At 35.1% G+C, this 23,429-nt stretch overlaps 3 protein-coding genes and 1 pseudogene across 4 annotated transcripts in view; 3 read left to right on the forward strand and 1 right to left on the reverse strand.

The window, feature by feature from the left end:
- The window catches only part of LOC138305171 (mediator of RNA polymerase II transcription subunit 14-like), a 47,039-nt gene extending 46,599 nt beyond the window's left edge, over positions 1–440 (reverse strand). The window contains exon 1 of the mRNA XM_069245594.1: positions 348–440. The gene's annotated coding sequence lies outside the window, so the exon portion shown is untranslated. The remainder of the gene's footprint in view (positions 1–347) is intronic.
- Positions 441–495: 55 nt separating this feature from the next.
- Positions 496–7,511, forward strand: LOC138305179 (reticulon-4-interacting protein 1 homolog, mitochondrial-like). 2 transcript variants are annotated; one of them, XM_069245607.1, is made up of 10 exons: positions 496–539; positions 1,191–1,520; positions 1,757–1,908; positions 2,127–2,195; positions 2,662–2,786; positions 3,209–3,257; positions 3,600–3,736; positions 6,229–6,412; positions 6,885–6,977; positions 7,277–7,511. In XM_069245607.1, exons 2-10 carry the CDS (start codon positions 1,244–1,246, stop codon positions 7,385–7,387), a joined length of 1,197 nt encoding a protein of 398 aa, XP_069101708.1. In that variant the 5' UTR covers positions 496–539; positions 1,191–1,243; the 3' UTR covers positions 7,388–7,511. The 2 variants fall into 2 exon arrangements, with proteins under 2 accessions (XP_069101708.1, XP_069101717.1); XM_069245616.1 differs by having other exon boundaries at positions 535–614.
- A 7,728-nt stretch (positions 7,512–15,239) lies between these two features.
- On the forward strand, positions 15,240–16,315 carry LOC138307605 (acetylcholine receptor subunit beta-like; annotated as a pseudogene).
- A 3,339-nt stretch (positions 16,316–19,654) lies between these two features.
- Positions 19,655–20,330, forward strand: LOC138307687 (proteoglycan 4-like). Its single transcript, XM_069248560.1, has 2 exons — positions 19,655–20,005; positions 20,127–20,330. Exons 1-2 carry the CDS (start codon positions 19,655–19,657, stop codon positions 20,328–20,330), a joined length of 555 nt encoding a protein of 184 aa, XP_069104661.1.
- Positions 20,331–23,429: the final 3,099 nt, after the last annotated feature.

Genomic DNA, 23,429 nt, shown 5'->3' on the forward strand with positions numbered 1-23,429 from the left:
CTGAAACATCTGGCTGCGCCCTGTAAGGCCTTGCCTTCAGTCATATTAGTCTTGTACATCCCTAAACCGGTCCACTTTTCAGCTTATGATATTATTTTCTGTCTGTGGCACATATATAAATTTTCAGTTCTTGTTACTTTCGTATCAAATTCCCCAAAGGTAGGGAGCCGGAACGTTTCCTCCATATTTTGGTTTTTGACAGACTGAGAGTGAGAGAGGAGACACAATCAGGCATATTTGATATACATATTTATCTACTTATCTTGGAAATAAAACAGCAACAATCGATAAAATCGTTCCTAAATCAATAAATAACAGCACTGTTGCTTTACAATGAATTATCTTACCGATAACCTTCAATCAACGATACTTCTTTTTCCAACAACAAACACCCGTTTTACAATTATGGCCGCCATTTTAATAATCGCTGTTAGTTAGACGCTTTCTAAACAAGAAGCGTAAGATTCAAGCTTTTGTATGACTCATTAGAATTCACGCACCGGCTGAATGAACGATAACTCTTGCTGGACTTGGAAAAGGTGACGAAAAGATTTAATGCTAAGGCCTTTTAATTGATTTCCAGAGACATGTCATTTGCATGTTGTTGGCTACCTGTAATGAAACTATGATTCTCTATTATTTATTTTAACAAAGAGTGCTAATTGTTTTTAAATACCACAAGTAGGAATATTGTTATTAAAGATCCTGACATTAATTATGTAATTTAAGAAAAAAAAAACAGAATGAAAATCACTTTTCTTTTACATTGTTTCTTAATTTCCAATTATGATTTAAATTCCAACACTGATAAAAAAATGTTTACATTGAGTACATAAATGTTTAAACTGACACCCAGGGGATATAAAGGCCACCGGTCAGAATGTGATCCCTAATGGGATATGTTGTCAGATCTTCTATGAAATGAAAGTATAAGCATCAGTTTTTTTTAATCAGATTGATGCCATTGCACATTTGTTAATTAGGATATTAGGGTCCTCACAAGTGACAAAATACATTTACTGTTTGTTGATATAAAAGCACTTTGTATGTAAGGTTTTTTTTCTTATAAGTATGGTAAAACAAAAAATAATAATTTTGTTGCTAATGATTATCAATAAATAATTTTGCTGCTGATGGTAGTTATAGAATGATATCTATAATGCATCAATAAGTTTTGCTTTTCCTTCCAGGTGTTATCATGAAAGTATTATTACCAACTCATAAGTTGTAATCTGAGGGAAATATGCATGTGAAATTAGTGCGGCTTTTATCTAACACTTTACTGAAATGCCAGCAGGGCGTGACATGTTCACGCTTACAGTATTGGCGACAGTATGCTGCAACAGGGAAAAAACCTGTACAGCGTACAGTGATGGGCTCCTGGCAAATGCATGACTATGGTGGTCCTGAGGCTCTTACGTTTTCTTCCACTGCTCGTGTTCCCCGCATTCACAGCCCCAATGAAGTATTGGTGGAGATACATGCTGCTAGTGTTAATCCTATAGATGTACTCATGACAAGTAAGGAATCAATATAGATGATTAATTCATCAACATTTTGATATTTTGGTCATTCTAAAAAACAATTATGATAAAATAAGTTTTGAATACCATTTATAAATTTTTTTTGTTTGTTCTGTAGATTCAGAGACCCTATGTGAATCATATGCTTGTTGTTCAATTTACTAATGTTGGAAGGATCAAGTTTATATACTATGATTTCACTTGGTTACAAAATTTTTTCTTTGCTTTTTAAGAGGGTTATGGAAAAGATGTATTGAATGTCCTGAGAGGTAAGGCCTCCCCTGTATCAACAGCTGCTGAATTTCCTCTGGTGTTTGGCCGCGACTTTTCTGGAGTCATCGCTCAAAAGGGAAAGGCTGTAGGAAAATATAAGGTTGGAGATGAGGTAAGCTTAATAAATACTTTGTACTGGGTTCATATTTCTTATAAATTCTTTACCAGATAGGACAGGGAAAAAAAGCTAATTCTATTTATCAAGATGTTTAAACAAGCAGAAATATGAATTTTCATATGTTTAGTGATACATACACATTGTTTTATACAGAAACAAAATTATATCATTTAAAAGTACCTTTAAATCAGTCTGTCTCTACATTTTGAAAGGTTTGGGGAACTCTTGGAGGTCAGAAACAAGGGTCACATGCCCAGTATGCTGTAGCAGGTTTAAATGAGGTATTGTATGACATTGTCTTTCATTTAGTAAAGCCCTATATTATGCATACGCACAAATCTGATTAAAATATTACACTATTACACCAATGAATATTAGGCAGTGGACATGTTCATGTTCAGTTAATCTTTTTGTAAGCCAATCATTGTGCTAAGGTTCCACCAGATCATTGATTATACAGAGCTAGTGAGAAGAATGGGTGATTTTCATTGATTATACAGAGCTAGTGAGAAGAATGGGTGATTGCTGAAAAATTGTTTGGCAATTATCTAGGTCATCATGGACTACCCTGATGTATTGATGTATAAAAAGTAGTGTAAAATGATTTCTGTAATATTTATTCATATTGTTGATTTGTTATTATGGATTTGACACAACTTAAGCTGAAGCATCTGTTTTAATCAAGATACTAAACAAGACTGGACAGACACAGTAATCATGCTGAAAAAATTCTTATTTCTGTTTTAGATTTCTAAGAAGCCTCCATCTCTTAGTCACATAGATGCTGCTTCTATTCCTTACGTAGCAGCTACGACTTGGGCAGCACTAGTACAAGTCGGAGAATTAACCTCCGGAAACACACAAGGAAAAAGGTATTTTATTCCTGTATCATGGATACCCATATCTGAATTGGGTCCTACCAACATTCTGATTTTATAATATTAGCAAAGTATTAACTCTCTGTTTTTATCATCAATTTTTAACCAAATTTCTTAAAAACGTTTCAAACTTTGCCATAAAGTTTTAAGCAGTTTATCAATAAGATTGCAAATACGTAATTTGTATGTTCATATAATAATAATGTAGGACTATAATTTCATTAATTCATAATGAAATTCCTGTTGGAGGATAATAGTTGTTATGCATGTACTTAATTATTTACCTCTTGCAAATTGGGATTAACTTTGTCATAACTTACACAACCCTTAACAGTATCATTGATTATCTCCCCTTTGTATATTGAGATTGTTGATTATCTCCCTCTTGCTGATTTGGATCTGCTCACCTGTTCCAGGATTTTAGTTCATGGTGCATCTGGTGGAATCGGAACTTTTGCAATACAGGTGAATATAATGTGAATCAAATATAATATCATTATGAATTGGTCCTGGTAAAAAGCAAAGACTAAAGGGGTGGAACATTTATTTATCAATGTATTAGTATACAGGAAGATCTTCTTTACATTCTAAAAGCAGAAATTCTAACCAAAAATAAATTAACTCTTAGTATTATTTATTTTTATTATAACTTTATTGTGTAAAGAAAGTGTTATATACTCGATCACAAATTATTTGAATGCTTATCAGCGTGAAAATGCACTTAAAGTGCTACTGTGAAAATATTTCATTAATTTTAATAATAATAAAAAAAATGTATGATTGGACATATTGGGTTTTGTTTTTCAGTTGTTGAAAGCCTGGGGTGGCCATGTGACTGCCATCTGTGGAACAGATGGACTAGGTCTGGTGCGGGATTTGAGAGCAGATGTCGTGATCGATTACAAAACTCAGGATCCTAGATCTGAACTCATGCAGATGGAAAAGTAAGTGGGCATTATTTGATCTAGATATACAGTGTAACAAGAATTCCACAAAAAATAGTTTACATACAGTTGAAAATATTGTTAATAATTATGTGAAGTTATCAAGTCCCGTAACTCTTGCAAATATTGACGGATTTTGACCAGTGTCAAACCACATGAGATCTCATTAATATAAAGCTATATACCAAATTTGTTTGAAATGGGACAATAAATACTAAAGTTATCGAGCGGAACCATACTGTTTTGACAATTTTAAAGTCCTGTAACTGTTGAAAATATTGACGGATTTTGACCAGTATCGAACCCATGTGAGATGTCATTAATATAAAGCAATACACCAAATTTGGTTGAAATTGGACAATAAATATTAAAGTTATCGAGCTGAAACCACATATTTATCTGTTTCGACAATTTTGAAATTTTGTAACTCTTGTAAATATTGAGGAATTTTGACCATTTTCGAACTCATCCCAGGTCACTTTGATATAAAGCATTAATTTGAAATCGGACTTAAATGCTTAATTATTGCACAGAAACCCTTTCCTGAATGCCAACACTGATGCCGACGCCACAGACATAGTGATACTTAAGTGTCGCCCTTTCATTGCAGGCGACACAAAAATGGTTGATTAATACATTGTCTTCAAATTAAAAGGCTGATACAGAACAACCTGATATGAGATGTGCAAGAATACACAATGTACATGAACGACTAAAGTACTTAATTTCCCCTCATCAATAATTCATATGAATGTACACTGTGTCTTATCATGACTGGTGCAAACATTTTTGGTTTGCTCAAACAAAATATTGTACCATCTTAATGAAATATTAAAAAAAAAATGTAAAGTCTTTGGACATTAAATGATTATATGTTTTACAGATGTGTTGTCTTTTATCATTATTACAACAAGCATTTCATTAATACATATTCTTCACTAATCCATTGAGTTTAATATAATTAATTTTTCTTTGTTTTCATACCAAATCTGACTTTCTGATTGGCCAATATTTTTTTGCATACCACTATGAAAAAAAAATCTGAGGATGGCGCGAAACCCCGACCTTATCGTGACGTCACAATAGAGACATTGACGTTGCGTATTGATTTGGAAAAAAGAATCCTTTGAAAAACCACTATAATGTTACATTTAAACATACTTCATTTTATCAAATAGAGTATAAAATTAATTATAAGTATTGATGTCACTATTTTTTAATTTTATCGGGGTATGAAAAAAAATTGTTTGCAAACTTTTGTGAGAATCCGCTATGCGGATTCACACAGTTTGCAAACAATTTTTTTTTCATACCCTGATAAAATTAAAAAATAGTGACATCAATGCTTAAATGAATTACAATTCATAATTTTCATTTGATTTCAAATCATATGATTAAATTATTCTCTTCAATTATGTTAATATCACAAAGGTGTTTTTTTAGCCCACCATCTGATGATGGTGGGCTATTCAAATCGCCTTTTGTCCGTGGTCCGTGGTCCGTCCTTCCGTCCGTCCGTTAACAATTCTTGTTATCGCTATTTCTCAGAAAGTACTGAAGAGATCTGCCTCAAATTTCATATGCAAGTTCCCCTAGGGACCTAGTTGTGCATATTGCATTTTGAGACTGATCGGCCGACAAGATTGCCGCCAGGCAGCCATCTTGGATTTTGATAGTTAAAGTTTGTTATTGCTATTTCTCAGAAAGTAAAGAAGGGATCTGTCTCAAATTTCATATGTAGGTTCCCCTTGGTCCCTAGTTGTGCATATTGCGTTTTGGGACCGATCGATCAACAAAATGGCTGCCAGGCGTCCATCTTGGATTTTGATAGTTAAAGTTTGTTATCGCTATTTCTCAGAAAGTACTGAAGGGATCTGTCTCAAATTTTATATGTAGGTTCCCCTAGGTCCCTAGTTGTGCATATTGCATTTTGGGACCGATCGATCAACAAAATGGCAGCCAGGCAGCCATGTTGGATTTTGATAGTTAAAGTTTGTTATCGCTATTTCTCAGAAAGTACTGATGGGATCTGTCTCAAATTTTATTTGTAGGTTTCCCTAGGGCCCTATTTTGGCATATTGCAATTTGGTACCGATCGATCAACAAGATGGCCACCAAGGAGCCATCTTGGATTTTGCTAGTTGAAGTTTGTTACTGCTATTTCTCAGAAAGTACTGAAGTGATCTGTCTCAAATTTTGTATGGGGTATGTTTGAAAAAGTTTGAAAAGCAGAGAAAAGATCCATCTTTCCATTGTCAGACGTAGATCATTCTTTGGTGGGCGCCAAGATCCCTCTGGGATCTCTTGTCTTTTTTTTAGGCAAGTGTTATCTTTATAGATTCAGCACCACATCCTCTGATCAGGTTTTTATGTGTTTTCACTGAAAATGTGAATACATCAGAATAAATGATGTACATTTACTTGTTAGAATGCACAACTGATTACCTATAAGATGCAATGTCATTCTCCAATTGAATCATTTTATTTCTTAGATTTGATTTGATATATGATACGCTGGGAAAGGAAAAGACAGGCTACTCAATAGATTACCTGGAAAATTGGAAAGGTGGGAAATTTGTAACAATAGCATCTCCTCTACTTCCCGAGACTGACAGCCATGGTCTCCTCCCCGGTGCCCTCAAATGGGGAGCTGACTTAGGACTTGATATTCTCAAGGTACAGTACATATATAGATATGAAATGTTTCCATCACAAAAAAAATCTATATGATTGTGTTAGTGATATATATTCATAAGCTTCAGCAACTTCATTACTTTAAACACACAAAAAGGAATAATTGATCAACTGAGAAAGCAGATAAAGTATAAAAGATTGGGAGTGAAGGGAGCTAGAAAAGTGTATGTATACATAACAACTATGTTTGAAGCCCAAGATAGGGATACATTAGTCATGCTACAGGAAGATATGATTAGAAAGAAAGAGATGGGGGGGGGAAGTAAGTTTAGAGGGTTTTTTTTAAGGAAGATAAAGGAAGATTCGGGAAGAGGTGGGTGACAAAAAGAAATTAAGTTATTACATGTAAATCTCTTAGAATTCATATGAATGCTATAGAAAATATAAGATCTTTCTATTTTGGACCCATTAATATATAAGTGTTACTGCAATAAAACGTTCTTTCTTTAACTAGGGGTTCAGAGAAGGAAAGAACTACAGAGTAGCCTTCTTCATGCCAAATGGAAGAGCGCTAAACACAATCGCTGGCATGGTGGAGGAGAAACAGGTGAGTTTATGAAAGAAAATGAAAGTTGTTGACTTTATGAAAACATTCACACACACTTTCATTCATGAATTTACTATGGCTATGACATATATTTATACTGGTATGTTGAATATTAATGAATTCAAAAAGTATTTGGTCTGTGAACGATTGAAGTGCACTCTGAAAAAACTGCAAATTTCACTTAAATCTTTTATGTGAAGGCCCCTCGTAATAAATATTCCTTAAGAAGTGGAAGATGAGATCTTGGGGAACTTTGAAATATTTCAAGGAAGATAACCCTGTTATATGTCCATTTTCAGATAAAACCTGTGGTAGAGAAAGTGTTCTCCTTTGAAGAAGTTCCTGCTGCCTATGAAAAAGTTGGGCAACTCCATGGAAGAGGCAAAACAGTGATATGTGTAAAACCCTGACAAAAGCTCCAAGGAAATCCCTTTTGTGGTTCAGAGACAAAGTTATGATCTCTCAATGATTAATATTTCTGTAGTATTATGTTCCTGTGTTCATCTAGATATTTAAATGATATAATTCATTTTATTTTTTTGTGTCTTATTTCTATTTAACCAAGGAATACACCAAGTATATACACCACATGGCTAAGATTTTAAGTCAATGCTTTAAACACAAGATAATGATGTGAGGTCATATGTGTCCCCTATAATTATGTTAAATATTATGAAAAACACTAAAATGGGGAAAAAAACAGAAAATGATCCGTCAATTATTGGCGTTACACAGATCTTCATTGATGGATGTCAAGATCTCACTTTGATCTCATGTGTATCTGTTGATGGACCAGAATCATTCCTGTTACAAATCAAGATATCAATTTATTTTACTTTTATTGCTTTTTTCAACTATTTGGATTAAAACATGGTTGTTCCTTTGTACAAACAATTCCACAAGTATCCAAAGGAGCACTTAAAAGCCTATAAATATGTGGATAATAATATTATAAATACACAAAGTACACGTAGCTTTCAAAATATAGGATAAGTAAGGATAATGTGAGGCCAAAAAAAAATGTCCGTTTAGGGTTACCCGACCGACCCTAATTTTTATACCCCCGACCTTAAAGTTTTTTCCACTTTTCTAAGAAAAAGTATTAAAAAGTCGGGATTTCGATCTCAGACTCCGGTTCCGGCCATCATTTTAGAGTGAAAAAACACTAAAAAAAAATAAAAAGGAAAAAAATGCTCCCGACCATATTTTTTTTGCCAACGTAACTCTAAACAAACATTTACTTTTTTTTTGCCTGATCACTGTGGTCATGCCTCACAACCTCATTAAAGCATTGAAGTGAGGCTTAATATTGAAATGTGAAACTTTTATTATGACATTACAGATAACTGGCATTAAAAAACCTAGCTTAGGTCACTTGAGTTCAACAATTTTACCAGGTAATGACAAAATATTCCCCTTTTCCAACATGTCAAGCCATTGTGGCCAGGCAACATGTGCATGTTTAATAATAAACTAGAACCAAATAGACTTAAATCCTAAACATCTTTGTCAGGGCCATGGAATGGCTAGAGTCATATTACTGATGTCCATCCCATCTTGTCCTATTATGTCTCATCCAAGCATGTCCTATCTCATTTTGACATATGGAGATAATGTATATAATATCATCCCCACTTTTCAAACATAAAGTCATGGGTATAAAAATCATCCCACTTTGATTTATGGAGACATTGGTATAAAAATCATCCCACTCTTGATTTATGAGACATTGGTATAAAAATCATCCCACTTTGATTTATGGAGACATTGGTATAAAAATCGTCCCACTTTGATTTATGGAGACATTGGTATAAAATCATCCCACTTTGATTTATGGAGACATTGGTATAAAAAATCGTCCCACTTTGATTTATGGAGACATTGGTATAAAAATCATCCCACTTTGATTTATGGAGACATTGGTATAAAAATCATCCCACTTTGGTATAAAAATCGTCCACTTGATTTATGGAGACATTGGTATAAAAATCATCCCACTTTGACTTATGGAGACATTGGTATAAAAATCATCCCACTTTGATTTATGGAGACATTGGTATAAAAATCGTCCCACTTTGATTTATGGAGACATTGGTATAAAAATCGTCCCACTTTGATTTATGGAGACATTGGTATAAAAATCGTCCCACTTTGATTTATGGAGACATTGGTATTTTTGTCATTTTGACAGTTCTTAGTCAAGATGTAAACCCAGATATACCATGATTAAATATCGAGATAACTAGGCTCCATTGCATCAGGTGTACCCTGGTTACTAAGAAAAGTTATAGAATATCAATAAATGGTATAACATTTTGACCTCAACTGCAGGTCAAGGTTATACCATTATTAACAAAAACTTAATATCCTGTTCATTTCATAATACGCATACAAACATAAAATTAATATCAGGACTCTATTCGTAGTTTTTTCTCAGAAGATGTTAGTTAGAGCATGTACTATATGTACCTCTGTGCCCTCCAATTGTAACAGAACAATGTCATTCACTGTGTCTTTCAACGAACTGTGTAGCCCTTACCGCTCTTCACCCCCCCCCCCGATGCGTTTATCACTCAAAAGTAATAAAAGAAGTCTTAAATACTATCTATTAGAGTCTGCTTAGCTCTTAGTTCTACAAGCCCTTATTGGAACAAATCCATAAACACGATATGAACAGCCTTATTGATTTTGATTTTGATATGTTGAAGTGTGCTGCTAATATATAAACGTGTGGAGGTTTTTCGTATGTGTATCTAAATATTTCAAGGAAAACCAAAGAAAATCGGTCCCAACAATGGAGTGGGCAGCGAGCTCCATGTGATCTGTTTTATATGGGGCCTGTTAAAACCATCCCTCTATCAAGTTCTCTGCGGCCTACATAACCACATATTTGTTTATTTGTTTTACGTCCTATAACAACATCCAGGGTCATGTACAGGACGCGTGCAAGGTTTCGTTTGGTGGAGGAAAGCCAAGAGTACCTAGAGAAAAACCACCGCCAGCGTCCCATACCTGCAAACATCCCCACATGGGATTCGAACGTCCGCAACCCAGAAGGTGGAGGGAAATTTTAGTGTAAAAATGTCCGAGACATCTTAACAACGTCGGGCAACGCGGCCGCCATAAAAACCTAACTGGACTACTATTACATAGTTTGTCGCTTTTGTAATATAATTGCAAGACGGTCCATGGCCAGCCTACAAACAACTTTATAATGAACAAACGCTTTTCAAGGTTCAACTAGTTTATAACGTAATCAGCTAAACCTGCCATGTAAAAAATATGAGGGCCTTTTTATTGTTCCTAATCTATTAATAATATAGGCAGTTTAAGCGGACTACATATATAAAGTAGTACTTTTCATTCAACCGTCAAGGTTTTATATGCTAGCAGCTAACGAAGTTATTTCATTGTTTCTTAGAGCCCGATATTCAATTAAAATCGAATGTTACAGAGTCCCACTTGATTTTTCAAATGGAATCAGTCCACCATACCTAATTATACAACAATGGGGACAACCTACGTCATCGGAAGGGATATCGGGCACACAAAAACAATGAAAAAAACGCCCGCTTCAAGATGAAAAGCGGCTGAAATTATCACATAAAAGCAATGCATCTTCTAAATCTATCGTGCGTCAAAGACAGTGTGTTGTTAGAGACTCTGTGAAACTATAAGATATCGTCAAACTAGCTCAAATAATGCAAACACCTCGACACAATATTTTTCGACAGCAGGGATATCGGTCACATTTTTTTCACAAACACGTTATAAGTTGTAAATAAACAAATTTTGCTGTCACAAAACTGTCCCGTTTACTAAAGTGTAATATATGAAATGTTGAAAGAAAATATATTTCAATCGTTATATCTGCTAGTGGGAGAGAAACATAGACGGTGCTTTATTAGAAATTATAAAAGGGATATTGGTCACACTTAGAACTTTAGGGGTAACGGTCACATCCAAAGTAACTAAAACTGAATATAACAGCATTGTACATGTAGTCGTTATTTAAGCAGCATGCGACTCCAGTGGATACGCCGCAAAAAATACCTTTATTGAATTTATCTGATCTTGAAAGACGACTTTTAACCCACTATCAGCAAATGGTTGGCGAGCTATTGAAATCGCCTTTCGTCCATTGCTCGGCATCCGTCCGTTTTTTGTTTTGACAGCGTGGCTATCGGTCACAATTTATTCACTGAAAATATGTCAAGTGTAAAATTTCGTAACTTTATTGTTATTTACTGATATAAATTACCTTATATTTCAAGTAGTAACTATAGTTCATTTTTATCCGCTTCAAAAGTGACGTACCTGTATAATTGGCGTTTTGTTGTTTTTGAAAAGAATGTCGTTCACATGGTAACGGTCAAATCCAAAGTTTTTGAAATGGTTTGTCGCTTCGTAAAGATTGCTGAAATATTGCAGCTTGGTTTTCCTTATCTAATCATTCAAGAGGAAATACTACCGAGATACATGAAACATCATTAACTATTATCGTAACTATTTTTTTTGCTGAATACTTTGGTTATTCGTACACTGTATATTGTTTTGTTTTTGTCTATACATGTATTTGTACATACCCATTTGTTCTTGCATTGTCTTTGCGTGGAATGCTTTCTGAAGCAAAGTGGAACTGGGGCAACCCTTACCAGACAAATTACATCTCCATGTAGTACCATTGTACTATTTTGAAGCACGTTTCTGTGTTAGTTAAAGTAATTATAATTTAAAAACTTCGCAGTGACAATATATAAGAAACTACATAAAACTTAAAGATGTAAAGGCATCCGATGTAAACAAAAGGAAAACCACACTGATCTATAAGCAACGGAAATACGTGAATACATGATAGACAGGATCACTGAGGGTTTTTAGCTGATAGCGTTTGTACAGTTCTTCATGACAGTTCACTGATAGTTTCTCCAAAGATTTTCAACTCAATAATTTGCTTTATACAAATAAACACACTATAACGGTTGAAAAGGTAAATAGAATATATCTTAACAACAATATCACAAATGATCATACGCAAACAAATTATAAAAGCAAATCAGTCGATAACAAGAGGCCCAGGAAACATCGTGACGTCTACCATTGGATTTGCAAATTAGTCAATTTGATATGTGGGACCAATATCTTTAGCGCTTCATGTTGAATTAGCCGATGTCCAGTTGGCATTCATGCTCCCCTAATTGTCAACTGGACGCATTTTCATTTGATAACAATTGTATGATAACATTTAAAGATATCTAAGGAAAAAAGCAATATCGTCAAGGACGAAACAACTATAGTTTATGTGATCGATGGCACAAAAATTATGACGTTACTGCACCCCTGAATGTCAAATGCACTTGGTAAGTATAAATAGTGGGGTTGCAGTGAAAAAGTAAATATATCTACATGTATATGAATGCTATTAAGCACCGTGGTAGTCAAAAATTTCCAAGATAGCCAAATATTCATTATTTTGTAATATTATCTGTCCCAAAAATGAGCATTAATAAATACTACCCTATGACATAAATGAATATCAAAATATCTATATCAAACAAGATATTTGATAATTGTATATCTACATGGCAACGAACTTCAAGTTGTCGACTACCGTGCTTTAATTTGTGCATTATGCACAACAATGGTAAAGAGAGAGATAGTACTTATAAAATTCCAGAAAGGTCCATTAAGTACATAAATATGGGTAATAACTCCTATATGAAAACCAAAGATGACTACCAGTTGGCCATTGTGTCAATGGATCGGTCCCAATATGAAATATGCATAACTATGCTCACATGTGGAATTTGAACCATAGCAGCAAGTTCAACTATTAGAATCAAGAAAGATGACTTTCTAAACATGGAATTTAAAATAGATCCTTAATACTCTCTGGCAAATACATGTATTTGTATCGAAACAAATGATGTTTTCTTGTTTCCCATCTCGATTTCTGATTGATCCCGAAATATTTTATACATAACTGGATCCACATATGAAACCCCTCCAGTACTTTCAGAGAAATAACAGAAACAAAAGACGGATGGATGACAATGGGGGAAAGGTTTTTTATAGCTCGCCAACCATTTGCTGATAATCGGTTAAAAAGTCATCTTTCAAGATCAGATAAATTCAATAAAAGTGTATTGGCGCTTTTTCCACTGGAGTTGCATGAATGCGTAAATAACGACTACATGTACAATGCTGTAATATTCAGTTTTCGTAATTTTGGATGTGACCGTTACCCCTAAAGTTCCTAAGTGTGACCGATATCACTTTCATAATTTACAATTAAGCACCGTCTATGTTTCTCCACTAGAAGATATAATGAATGAAATATTTTCTTTCAATAGTCATATATTACATATTAGTAAATGGGACGGTTTTGTGGCAGCAAAATTTATTTTTTTTACAACTTGTTACGTTTTATTGAATAAAATGTGACCGATATCCCTGCTGTCGAAAAATATTGTGTCGAGGTGTTTGCATTATCTGAGCTAGTTTTGACGATATCTTATAGTTTCACAGAGTCTCTAACAATACACTGTCTTTGACGCGCGATAGGTTTAGAAGATGCATTGCTTTTATGTCATAATTTCAGGCGATTTTCATCTTGAAGCGGGCGTTTTTTTTTTCATTATTTTTGTGTGCCCGATATATCCCTTCCGAGACGTAGGTTGTCCCCATTGATACAAGATAAAATGTCAGACACAATAATATGTCATATTCCATTGGCTACCACCAATATTGTATTATAATTTCCCTAGCAGCCATACTGGTGTTCACGCACATACAATGTATCATATATAATCATTCATCGAATGCAAAATTCTGTTTTGTTCCAAGACGTTCGTGTTCATGTTTGTTTAGATTCCAGCCACGGTTGATACTTGTACAATGCAGTCCATTGTCACTCGTCGAAAAGACGTCCCAGCAAACAAAATTAAGATAAAATATTTTGATATATGTATGGAACCTTTCGAGCAATATCTACAAAATGTATTATTATCAGAATCACAACTTCAAACGAGACTGCTGAAGAAACACTTGAAAACGATATGGGAAGGTTTTACATTTGACCGTCTTAGCACTAATTAAGAATTTTAAAGATTTGTAGTTGGCCACTATTTAGAACACCACTTTACTGTATTAATTACGTGTGAAAACACATCTGAACAACACAATATGATCCCGTAAAATGTTTTCTCAACGACTTATACCACCTCATTAAAATCCATTACGAGTACGAGAAAACAGGCATTGTTCGAAAGGATCGATTTAAAAGACTGGCGAATTGCTAATTTAGCGGTATGAAAATTATTTGCTCGCGTTATTTCACTTTTTGTCTAATCAGAATAGCAATTGATAAATGACTAAAGTTTTATCATGACGCGTAACAACGTTTCAATACATGTACGTGCTTTTAAGTTGTAAACTAACATCTTAACGGCGTTTATCTATGTCAAGCCAAGTTACTTTATATTCCGAATTTCCGATATCGTTAATTCAATTCCGATATGGGGAATCCTATTTCCCGATATCAGAAATTCTATTGTCGATAACGGAAATTGAATTTCCCTAGTCGGAAATTCTATTTCTCATTTCGGAAATTACTTTTAATTTCTGATACCGGAAATTCTAATCCTGATATCGGAAATTCTATTTCTCATATCGGAAATTAGAAAACAAATTTCAATTTCAATATCGGAAATGAAAATTCAAGTTATTCTACCATGCAAATAAGAATGATAGAGAATTTCTCATATCGGGAATTGAATTTCTGTTATCGGAAATATAATTTCCCATATCAGAATTAGAATTTCTGTTATGGAAAAATTGTTTTCTAATTCCTGTTATCAAAAATATAATTTCCGATGGAATTAGGATTTCCGATATCGGAAATTAATTCCGATATCAGAAATTTAATTCCGATATCGGAATTAATAGAATAAAAGGTAACTTGCCAAGTCATAATCATCGCTCTTTTTTCAAAAAAACTTTCTTGAAACCTTCTATGACCTTATTACACTAATCTGTGTTAGGTTTTTTCATTATGAATACTGGGCCAAGAACGTGAACCCAACACTAGGTCATTCAGAATTGTAAGATTAATGCAGTGTTTGGACTACACATGCTATTTAGAGTAATTCCATTATTAGGCGGGTATTTACAAAGCAATCAGTGTAAGCCTCTCAGCGATATACCAATACACTGGGTGGTACCTTGGTTTCATTCCAACATACTCTCTTTCTCGAACGGCCAGAACTTCTAAACGGCACCATGCCTGGCTATGGTAAACTATGGATGTTGGTTATCCTATTGACTATCTATAGATTTGAGGGGGTTCTCTGTGCCAATGCTACAGACAAAACCGCCCTGAACACAGCCTTACTCAGTGGTTATTCAGCTACAGTACACCCAGGTTCTAACTACTCGTCCCAACTCCAAATCAACGTCAGTTTTATGTTTTTCCTCTCTCCAGTCTTTTGTGGAGATAACGGGTGAACTGTCTATTGTTGGATATTTCCAAATCTATTGGATAGATGAGCGGTTGTCGTGGAATCCTGCGAGCCATGACAATCTGCAGTCCACTACAGTGTTACAAAAGGAGATTTGGACTCCGCCATTTATACTTGTGGATAGTGCTGGGGACTTGAATCTTATTGGGGACGATGAGTTACACGTGAATATCGACTACACGGGTCTTGTGTCCTGGATGCCCCCGGGGAGGATTCTGGCCGCCTGCAACGCTGACGTCACCAACTACCATTTGATAAGCAGAAGTGCTTATTGCGGTACATGCCATTGGGGATATTCTTCAGCCGAAATTCTACTTAACATTGCCTTCTTCCTTCAATGACGAATGACCATTTTCAGGCGAAAAACCTACATGGAATTAAACGGAAACTAAAACTTATCTGCGAGGAAGTCAAATGACTTGAAACTTTCTGCGTTCTCGAAATGACGATTTCCTTTAAGAGGACGTGACACGTTACTTCATCATTAATTTGAATATTGCCTATGATCTTTATGTGCTTTATCAACATGTTTGTATTTTGTTATTCCTGTGGAAACAGGGGATCGTCATGGGTTACGCGCAGCCACGGCGTTGCTGTTGACGATAGCCGTGTTTTTGTCTATCGTGACGGCTGCAACTGAGCCCCAAACTTCCAACACCTTACACCATTGCCTTACACTGATTGCTACTTTGTCTGATAATCCATATCGTTCACATAACTGGAGTACCATGGATCATGTTTTGCGCGTTATTTTCCATGGCCTTAACTGATGTTTATTATAACATACCGCGTAATAATGCCACCCAGATGTGTCCCTAGGATGGATGAAATCAAGAGTTAACAACGTGTTGTGTGCATAAACACTCACCTGCAACGAAATAACAAATCCACAATGCCAATTTTTTTAATAAGGGTGGCCGTGGAGGGGGACAAAAGATGGAGAGAGTGGACAGGCATCGATAGGTGAGAAGAAGGACCGATGATATCAAGTGGTATAGAACGTGTCTCCAACGCTTTTGATATACGGTTTGGCTCATTGTGAGGCTTTGAGATTATGGGGCTGCCATGACTAGCAATCTTACATTCATGTTCGTATTATCTATGTCATAAAGATTTTTATTTTATCAACACACTACATGTAATAAATATAAATTGGCGCATTTTAAAGGGACTAAATCGCTAAAAATCATGTAATAAAAGATTAAAAGAATTATAGGACTAAAATTAATTGTAAAAGTTGTGTACTTTGTGTTAATAAACAATATTTAAAAGTTTGTATAACAATTTTGTTCAAAATGGAGAAAAACTGAAAATAAATAGGACCGACCTAGTCACTATTTCATATTATTATCTTTCGGCGAGTGTAAACAACCCCTATGTGCATGCGCGACGCGTGAACATTCCAAACATCCGATCGAAGGAAATTTCATCTGTCTAATTGACATATCTACTATCGCAGAAAACACAAATTTATCGACTACAGGTTCCTGATTACTGTGTTAATCTAATAAACGTTGAAACGTATGCAACAATTTTTGTGAAGAGTTTCTAAGTGTAAATAATCCTATACTGTACAGGTTTTTGTAGCCATAAAGAAGGGTTTTCATTATATTATATGGTTTTATACTTGCTTCTACTATTATTTTATTTTCATTTGTCATGATATTATTTACTATTCCGCTAAACCTGCCAATATTATCAGGCTTTTAAAAAAATGGCCTAATATATAGACTTTATAATAAGGAAAAAATGGCGAAAAAACTAATAATATAGGCATGTTTAGCGGACTAAGTAAGTACGTGTATTTCTTTTATCATTATATCAATATTTGACATTCCGTATACATTGTATATCCTTAGTTATAATGTCTATCCGTCTAATGGGCATTCCCTATATATCTCTAGTTATAGTCTTTATCCGTCTAATGGACTTTCCTTATATAGCCCTAGCTATAATATATATCCGTCTAATGGAAATTCCCTATATATCCTTAGTTATAGTGTCTATCCGTCTAATGGACATTCCCTATATATACCTAGTTATAGTCTCTATCCGTCTAATGGACATTCCGCTATATGTCAATATAGTTATATAACTTTTTTTTACATCTGATTTACTTTTTAAAAAATCAGCCTTACTATATATCTAAATTTTATGTGTACTTTTATGTATTCAAAGCAAAAATATACCTTACATATACATTGTAGACCTATGTACATATATGTTTGCTTAATATTGTACATGTACATCTGTATTCATGTATAATATATACATAATTAACGGATGAAAATACCTCTCACTTCTTGTCATATTTCCATCAAATACTCTAAAGCTTCATAGAACTATGCTGTTTTACTTGGCAATGTAGATACAGGGGCGTAGGAAGCGGGTGTGGGAGGTGGGGGTTGGGGTTGGAGGGGGTCGGGGGCAATTGCCTCCCCGTTTCCCAGGACGAGGGCAAACATTTCTATTTGGCCCATTCCTCCATTTTCGCCGACTGAAATGTTCTAAAATTGCACATTTGAAAGAAAATAGGGTCCTCCTGCACATTTTCGTGAACTAGACTTAAAATGTCAATCAGGGGATTCTACGTACTATTTTAAAAAATGTCTCTTAAAAGATTCATCTGTTTATATGACGTAGCAAAACAATTAATTCATTATTATTTTGTGTTAAACAACAATGTACCGATGGTGTGAAGCCAGTATGTTCAGATCGAGTTGCATAGATATGACGGCATTCACAATTACCAATTCTTAATGCAGGTAACTTTAAATAAAAAAAGTATTATGTTAAGAACGCTTTAAAATCATTAAAATATATCGTAAAACTCATCACAGCCATTCTAAATCTAATATTTTTACCCGGGGGAGACCCTCGGACCTCCTCAAACACCCAAAGCTCGCGCCTTCAGGCGCTCCCACATTCATCAAAATGCATCATCGTAATGTATTTCCCGGGGGAGACCCCCGGACCCCTCAAACACTAAATTCTCGCGTCTTCGGCGCTCGCAACTGAATTCATCAAAATGCATCGTTAAACTCATCTTAGCCATTCTAAATCGTATTATTTTTTCTCGTAGGAGATTGCCCCCCCCCCCCAAACACCAAAATATCGCTAGCATGGCAATTTGAGTATTCATTAGTTTCCGTTTATCGATGCCACTGTCTATAAATGTGTACAAGGATTCTACTCAACGATATATGAAAAAAAGTTTATAAAGTATATATGGTTGTGTGTTGAATTAAAGAATCAATCCCCCCCCCCAATTACGTTTCTTATCGGCTATTACGCTTAATCAGGCCAATGTAACCGATAAAATATAAGTTGCCTCTTAGTGGTGTTATTACATCTATATCCATTAGCCGGATGAGATTTTCAACGACCTCGATTCCGAACTCAAAGATGCACTCGGTTCTTTCCGTTGTAAACATTCAATGCCGACAGATACAATTTCTTATTGTGTTTGGCGATATTTTAACGTTGATAAACATTGCCAATAGTTCAAATTAAATGTTGTAATTTTGAAAACTTTCTAATTTCAGGTATAAGAACGTTTGTAGGAAGTCAAAAACCCTAAGAAATCTATGTAAATCTAATGATTTAGTAACTTTAAAGTAAAATCCGACAATTGAGTCCGAGTTCTTTTCTCATTCGTAAACATTGCATTAAAGATATGTATCAATATTTTCCATTGTACTGTAAGATCCATTTACAGTAATGATCGTGATACATCCCCAGGGGTTACTGATCACTTTCGTTCCTCTACATCTCCTATGATATAGGTGTAGGGCGGCTTATGGTGGCAAGGGGATCTTCTGTACAAGAAACATTGAGCTGAATTAATTTGTGGGTATACAATTTAGGTAGACCAGGTTTGATTGTTTAACAGAGTTTTCAAAACGGAAAACTCCGATGAAAGTCACAAATGCGTAACAACATATACTTTATTAGCTAATTCTTGTTATAGGACATTATATTGGGCAAGGGATTCTCTGACAGAGGCCCCCCTCATTTGGTTGAACATTTATTGGCCATGTTTAACAGCACAAAGGATTATTTACAGTTCTCAAGAAATGTTCACATACTACAGTTCACAGACTTTTCCAGAATACAACTAGTTTAGTAGAACATGTCTGATGCACACAGTTAAGAGAAATGTCTGATACAATAGTTAAAGAAATGTCTAATACAACAGTTAGAGAAATGTCTGATACAACAGTTAGAGAAATGTCTGATACAACAGTTAGTGAAATGTCAGATACAACAGTTAGAGAAATGTCTGATACAACAGTTAGAGAAATGTCTCATACAACAGTTACAGAAATGTCGGATACAACATTTACTGAAATATCTGATACAACAGTTAGAGAAATGTTGGATACAACAGTTAGAGAAATGTCTGATACAGCAGTCAGAGAAATGTCAGATACAACAGTTAGAGAAATGTCTGATACAACAGTTAGAGAAATGTCTGACACAACAGTTAGAGAAATGTCTGATACAACAGTTAGAGAAATGTCTGATACAGCAGTCAAAGAAATGTCAGATACAACAGTTAGATAAATATCTGATACAATAGTTAGAGAAATGTCAGATACAACAGTTAGAGAAATGTCTGATACAACAGTTAGAGAAATGTCTGATACGACAGTTAGATAAATGTCAGATACAACAGTTAGAGAAATGTCTGATACAACAGTTAGATAAATGCCTGTCTGATACAACAGTTAGAGAAATGTCTGATACAACAGTTAGAGAAATGTCTGATACAACAGTTAGAGAAATGTCTGATACAACAGTTAGAGAAATGTCTGATACAACCGTTAGATAAATGCCTGTCTGATACAACAGTTAGATAAATGCCTGTCTGATACAACAGTTAGATAAATGCCTGTCTGATACAACAGTTAGATAAATGCCTGTCTGATACAACAGTTAGATAAATGCCTGTCTGATACAACCGTTAACGGTCATCTGACTATTGGCACAATATAACACCGCAAAGAATTATAGATCTAGAATAAGTTCAGATTCTGAATAAGACATATTTGATGAATTAGACCATGAATGAAGGTCCCTTGATCCCCACATGATGCAAGTCCAATGTCCAGTTTCTAGGCCTCTTAGTTATTTACAAGAAGTCCTTTAAAGATTTTAGCCTATTTGACCGCTGTGACATTGAATGAAGGTCAATGTCATCTATTTGAACAAACTTGGTAGCCCTTCATCGCAGCATGCCACAGGCCGAATAACAGATCTCTAGGTCTCTTAGTTATTCAGAAGAAGTCGTTTAAAGATTTAAGCCTATCTGACCCATGTGACCTTGAATGAAGGTCATTGTCATTCTTTTGAATAACTAGGTAGCCTTTCATCATAGCATGCTACAGGCCAAATATCAGTATCCTGGGCCTTTCGGTTATTGAGGAGAAGTCGTTTGAATGAAAAGTTGACGCACGCCGCACGACGACGGACGATTCATGATGACGTGATAAAAATGCCTAATACCACATTCAAAGAGATGACTTAAATATAGCGGTTAAAGACGACAGTTTTACCATAAAAAAATACCCCAATAAACTGATTTCGAGCTAACAGGTCATATCTTAGACTCCAATGACTACATATACTTGGTGATATGGCAAACATTTTTAGGAAAGTTTTTTTTATGTCATTCATATCCAATGAACATTGAAAGATCTTCGACCTTTAGAAACAATATCATGCAAACGATCACGACTTCTATATAAGCAGTGTAGCTTATCAAATCAAATCAATGTAAGATATGCTGGCACGATTTCCATTTCAATATATTATTAATTTTTCTTTGTTTTCATACCAAATCCGAGAATTGCGCGAAACCCCGACGTTATCGTGACGTCACAATAGAGACATAGACGTTGCGTATTCATACTTCATTTTATCAACTAGAGTATAAAATTAATTATAAGTATTGATGTCACTATTTTTTAATTTTATCGGGGTATGAAAAAAAAATTGTGCGCAACTTTTTGTGAGATTCATACAGTTTGCAAACAATTTTTTTTTCATACCCCGATAAAATTTAAAAAAATAGTGACATCAATGCTTAAGTAAACTTAACCCTTATAGTGCCGTAGGGCCGATTTGGGCCGATCTTCGGGTTTCCAGAGTGCCAGAGGGCCGATTGGGCCGATCTTCGGGTTTCCAGAGTGCCAGAGGGCCGATTGGGCCGATCTCAAAAATACCAGACCCCATTTTGCTTTATTTTGATATTTGCGTATATATGACTGAATTAACGTAAATGACCGTAAATAAATATCTTCCGAAATTTCAACCGACGTCATTTTATGACGTCAAATATGACGTAGCATGACGTCATTTACAAAGGATAGACGTCATCTTGATCCAGACATTTCCACCCTTTTTTAGGCCTATTACTTGTTTTTCATTCAGTTTCATGCGCATTACACAGAATAGAGAGACAATTTTATTAATGTTATATCACTATATTCTTATCAATACACTATGCTGCTCATTTATCTTGTATATGCATAGTATTATATTTTATTCTCCTCGTCATCTCTTCAATAAAAACGACATAGGAGAACATGTTTACAGGATGACCGGGGTCGTACCGAAACATGCGTCTAGCAAAAAGCTATTCTCAGCTTTATTTGGTCACAGTACCACAACTAACTAATTCACGGCCTTAACACACATATTCTATTGTACATGTATTATATGGATTCCATAGCGTTAACATTCCTATATAAACCAGTCAATATTTCGGTAAATGAATATAACCTCACGTTTTAGAACTCATAAAAATATTACATTACTGCATATCCATGTCATTTTTGTACATAATTATGTTTTATGAAGCTTGGGGTTTATATATACTACAATTGTATATATCAATAAGAAATCGCAAGTTTAATTGACTGTCCACAGAATATGATATCTGACTACAGACCAAAGAGATTTTGACATATAAATGTGAAACTACCCAACGGTACCGGCGTCATATGAAATATGGTATGCATATTAAGTTCACACTGTCAAGTAGAGGTTTCAAGTGTAAGATCTGCAGCGTGTTCCATTTAGTTTTTCTGGGACAAACCTGGCGTTCAGCTTACTACTTCATTCCCTTACACTACTCGTACTTTACACACTTTAGCATAAAAGGGAGTGCGTGAGTTTGCCTGTTGTCAGTATAATGACCGCGGGGATGTGTCTCTGCCGGCATGTTTCAGTGAGATAGCACTATAAATGGACAAGAGATTCCACTATTGCAAAGAGACAGGGCTTGAATAAAAACTATGAATTAATATGACATAAAACCTGATCAAACAACTATTAATTGCGCCCAAAATAATTTGGCAACAAATGGAAATACATTAACAACGCATTTACGGTAAAAAAAATACAGAAACTTCTAGGAATAAAGAATATATATATCCTCGAGATTCTTCGTAAGAAGATGCCATTCGCGGAATATAGGAGCACTTTTCTGAAGTCTGTCTTGTCCAGAAAGTTAGGTCGAGGATCAGAATGTCAAAGAGCACTGCAAAGAGTGGGTCCAAGAGATGCGAGTGAAACTGCATATAAAATCGTACATATAGCTAGGCTATCCCCCCATCGTCGGTTATTATTCCCCCTTCTCTCTCCCCCCCCCCCCCCCCCCCCCCCCCCACCGTCGGTTAATCAGCCTACGTGTTAATCAGCCTACAGAGCGTGTAAGTATAGACACTGGGTTTCCAATGGTACTATCCCCTACAAACACATATAACTGCAGTATATGGTCACTGCATATACATAATTATATATACATAACGGAATATTTCCACTGCCAATATCTAAAACAAAATATATCCGTTAAAAACAGAAACACAGAAACTAGTGACCGCCGTTCCAAAATCATCCGTCGTTAGCCACATAAATCTCACTTCGT

This window comes from Argopecten irradians, chromosome 1 (assembly GCF_041381155.1).
Source record: "Argopecten irradians isolate NY chromosome 1, Ai_NY, whole genome shotgun sequence".
Taxonomy (NCBI): domain Eukaryota; kingdom Metazoa; phylum Mollusca; class Bivalvia; order Pectinida; family Pectinidae; genus Argopecten; species Argopecten irradians.

What these genes read in the sequence shown, in the direction of transcription:
- LOC138305179 (XM_069245607.1), top strand. Translation starts at nt 1,244, where the DNA reads ATGCATGTGAAATTAGTGCGGCTTTTATCTAACACTTTACTGAAATGC. An exon ending in GGAAACACACAAGGAAAAAG is followed by an intron (nt 2,787 to 3,208) that starts GTATTTTATTCC and finishes CACCTGTTCCAG; the next exon opens with GATTTTAGTTCATGGTGCAT. An exon ending in TAGGACTTGATATTCTCAAG is followed by an intron (nt 6,413 to 6,884) that starts GTACAGTACATA and finishes TTCTTTAACTAG; the next exon opens with GGGTTCAGAGAAGGAAAGAA.
- LOC138307687 (XM_069248560.1), top strand. Translation starts at nt 19,655, where the DNA reads ATGTCTGATACAATAGTTAAAGAAATGTCTAATACAACAGTTAGAGAA. An exon ending in GAGAAATGTCTGATACAACA is followed by an intron (nt 20,006 to 20,126) that starts GTTAGAGAAATG and finishes CTGATACAACAG; the next exon opens with TTAGAGAAATGTCTGATACG.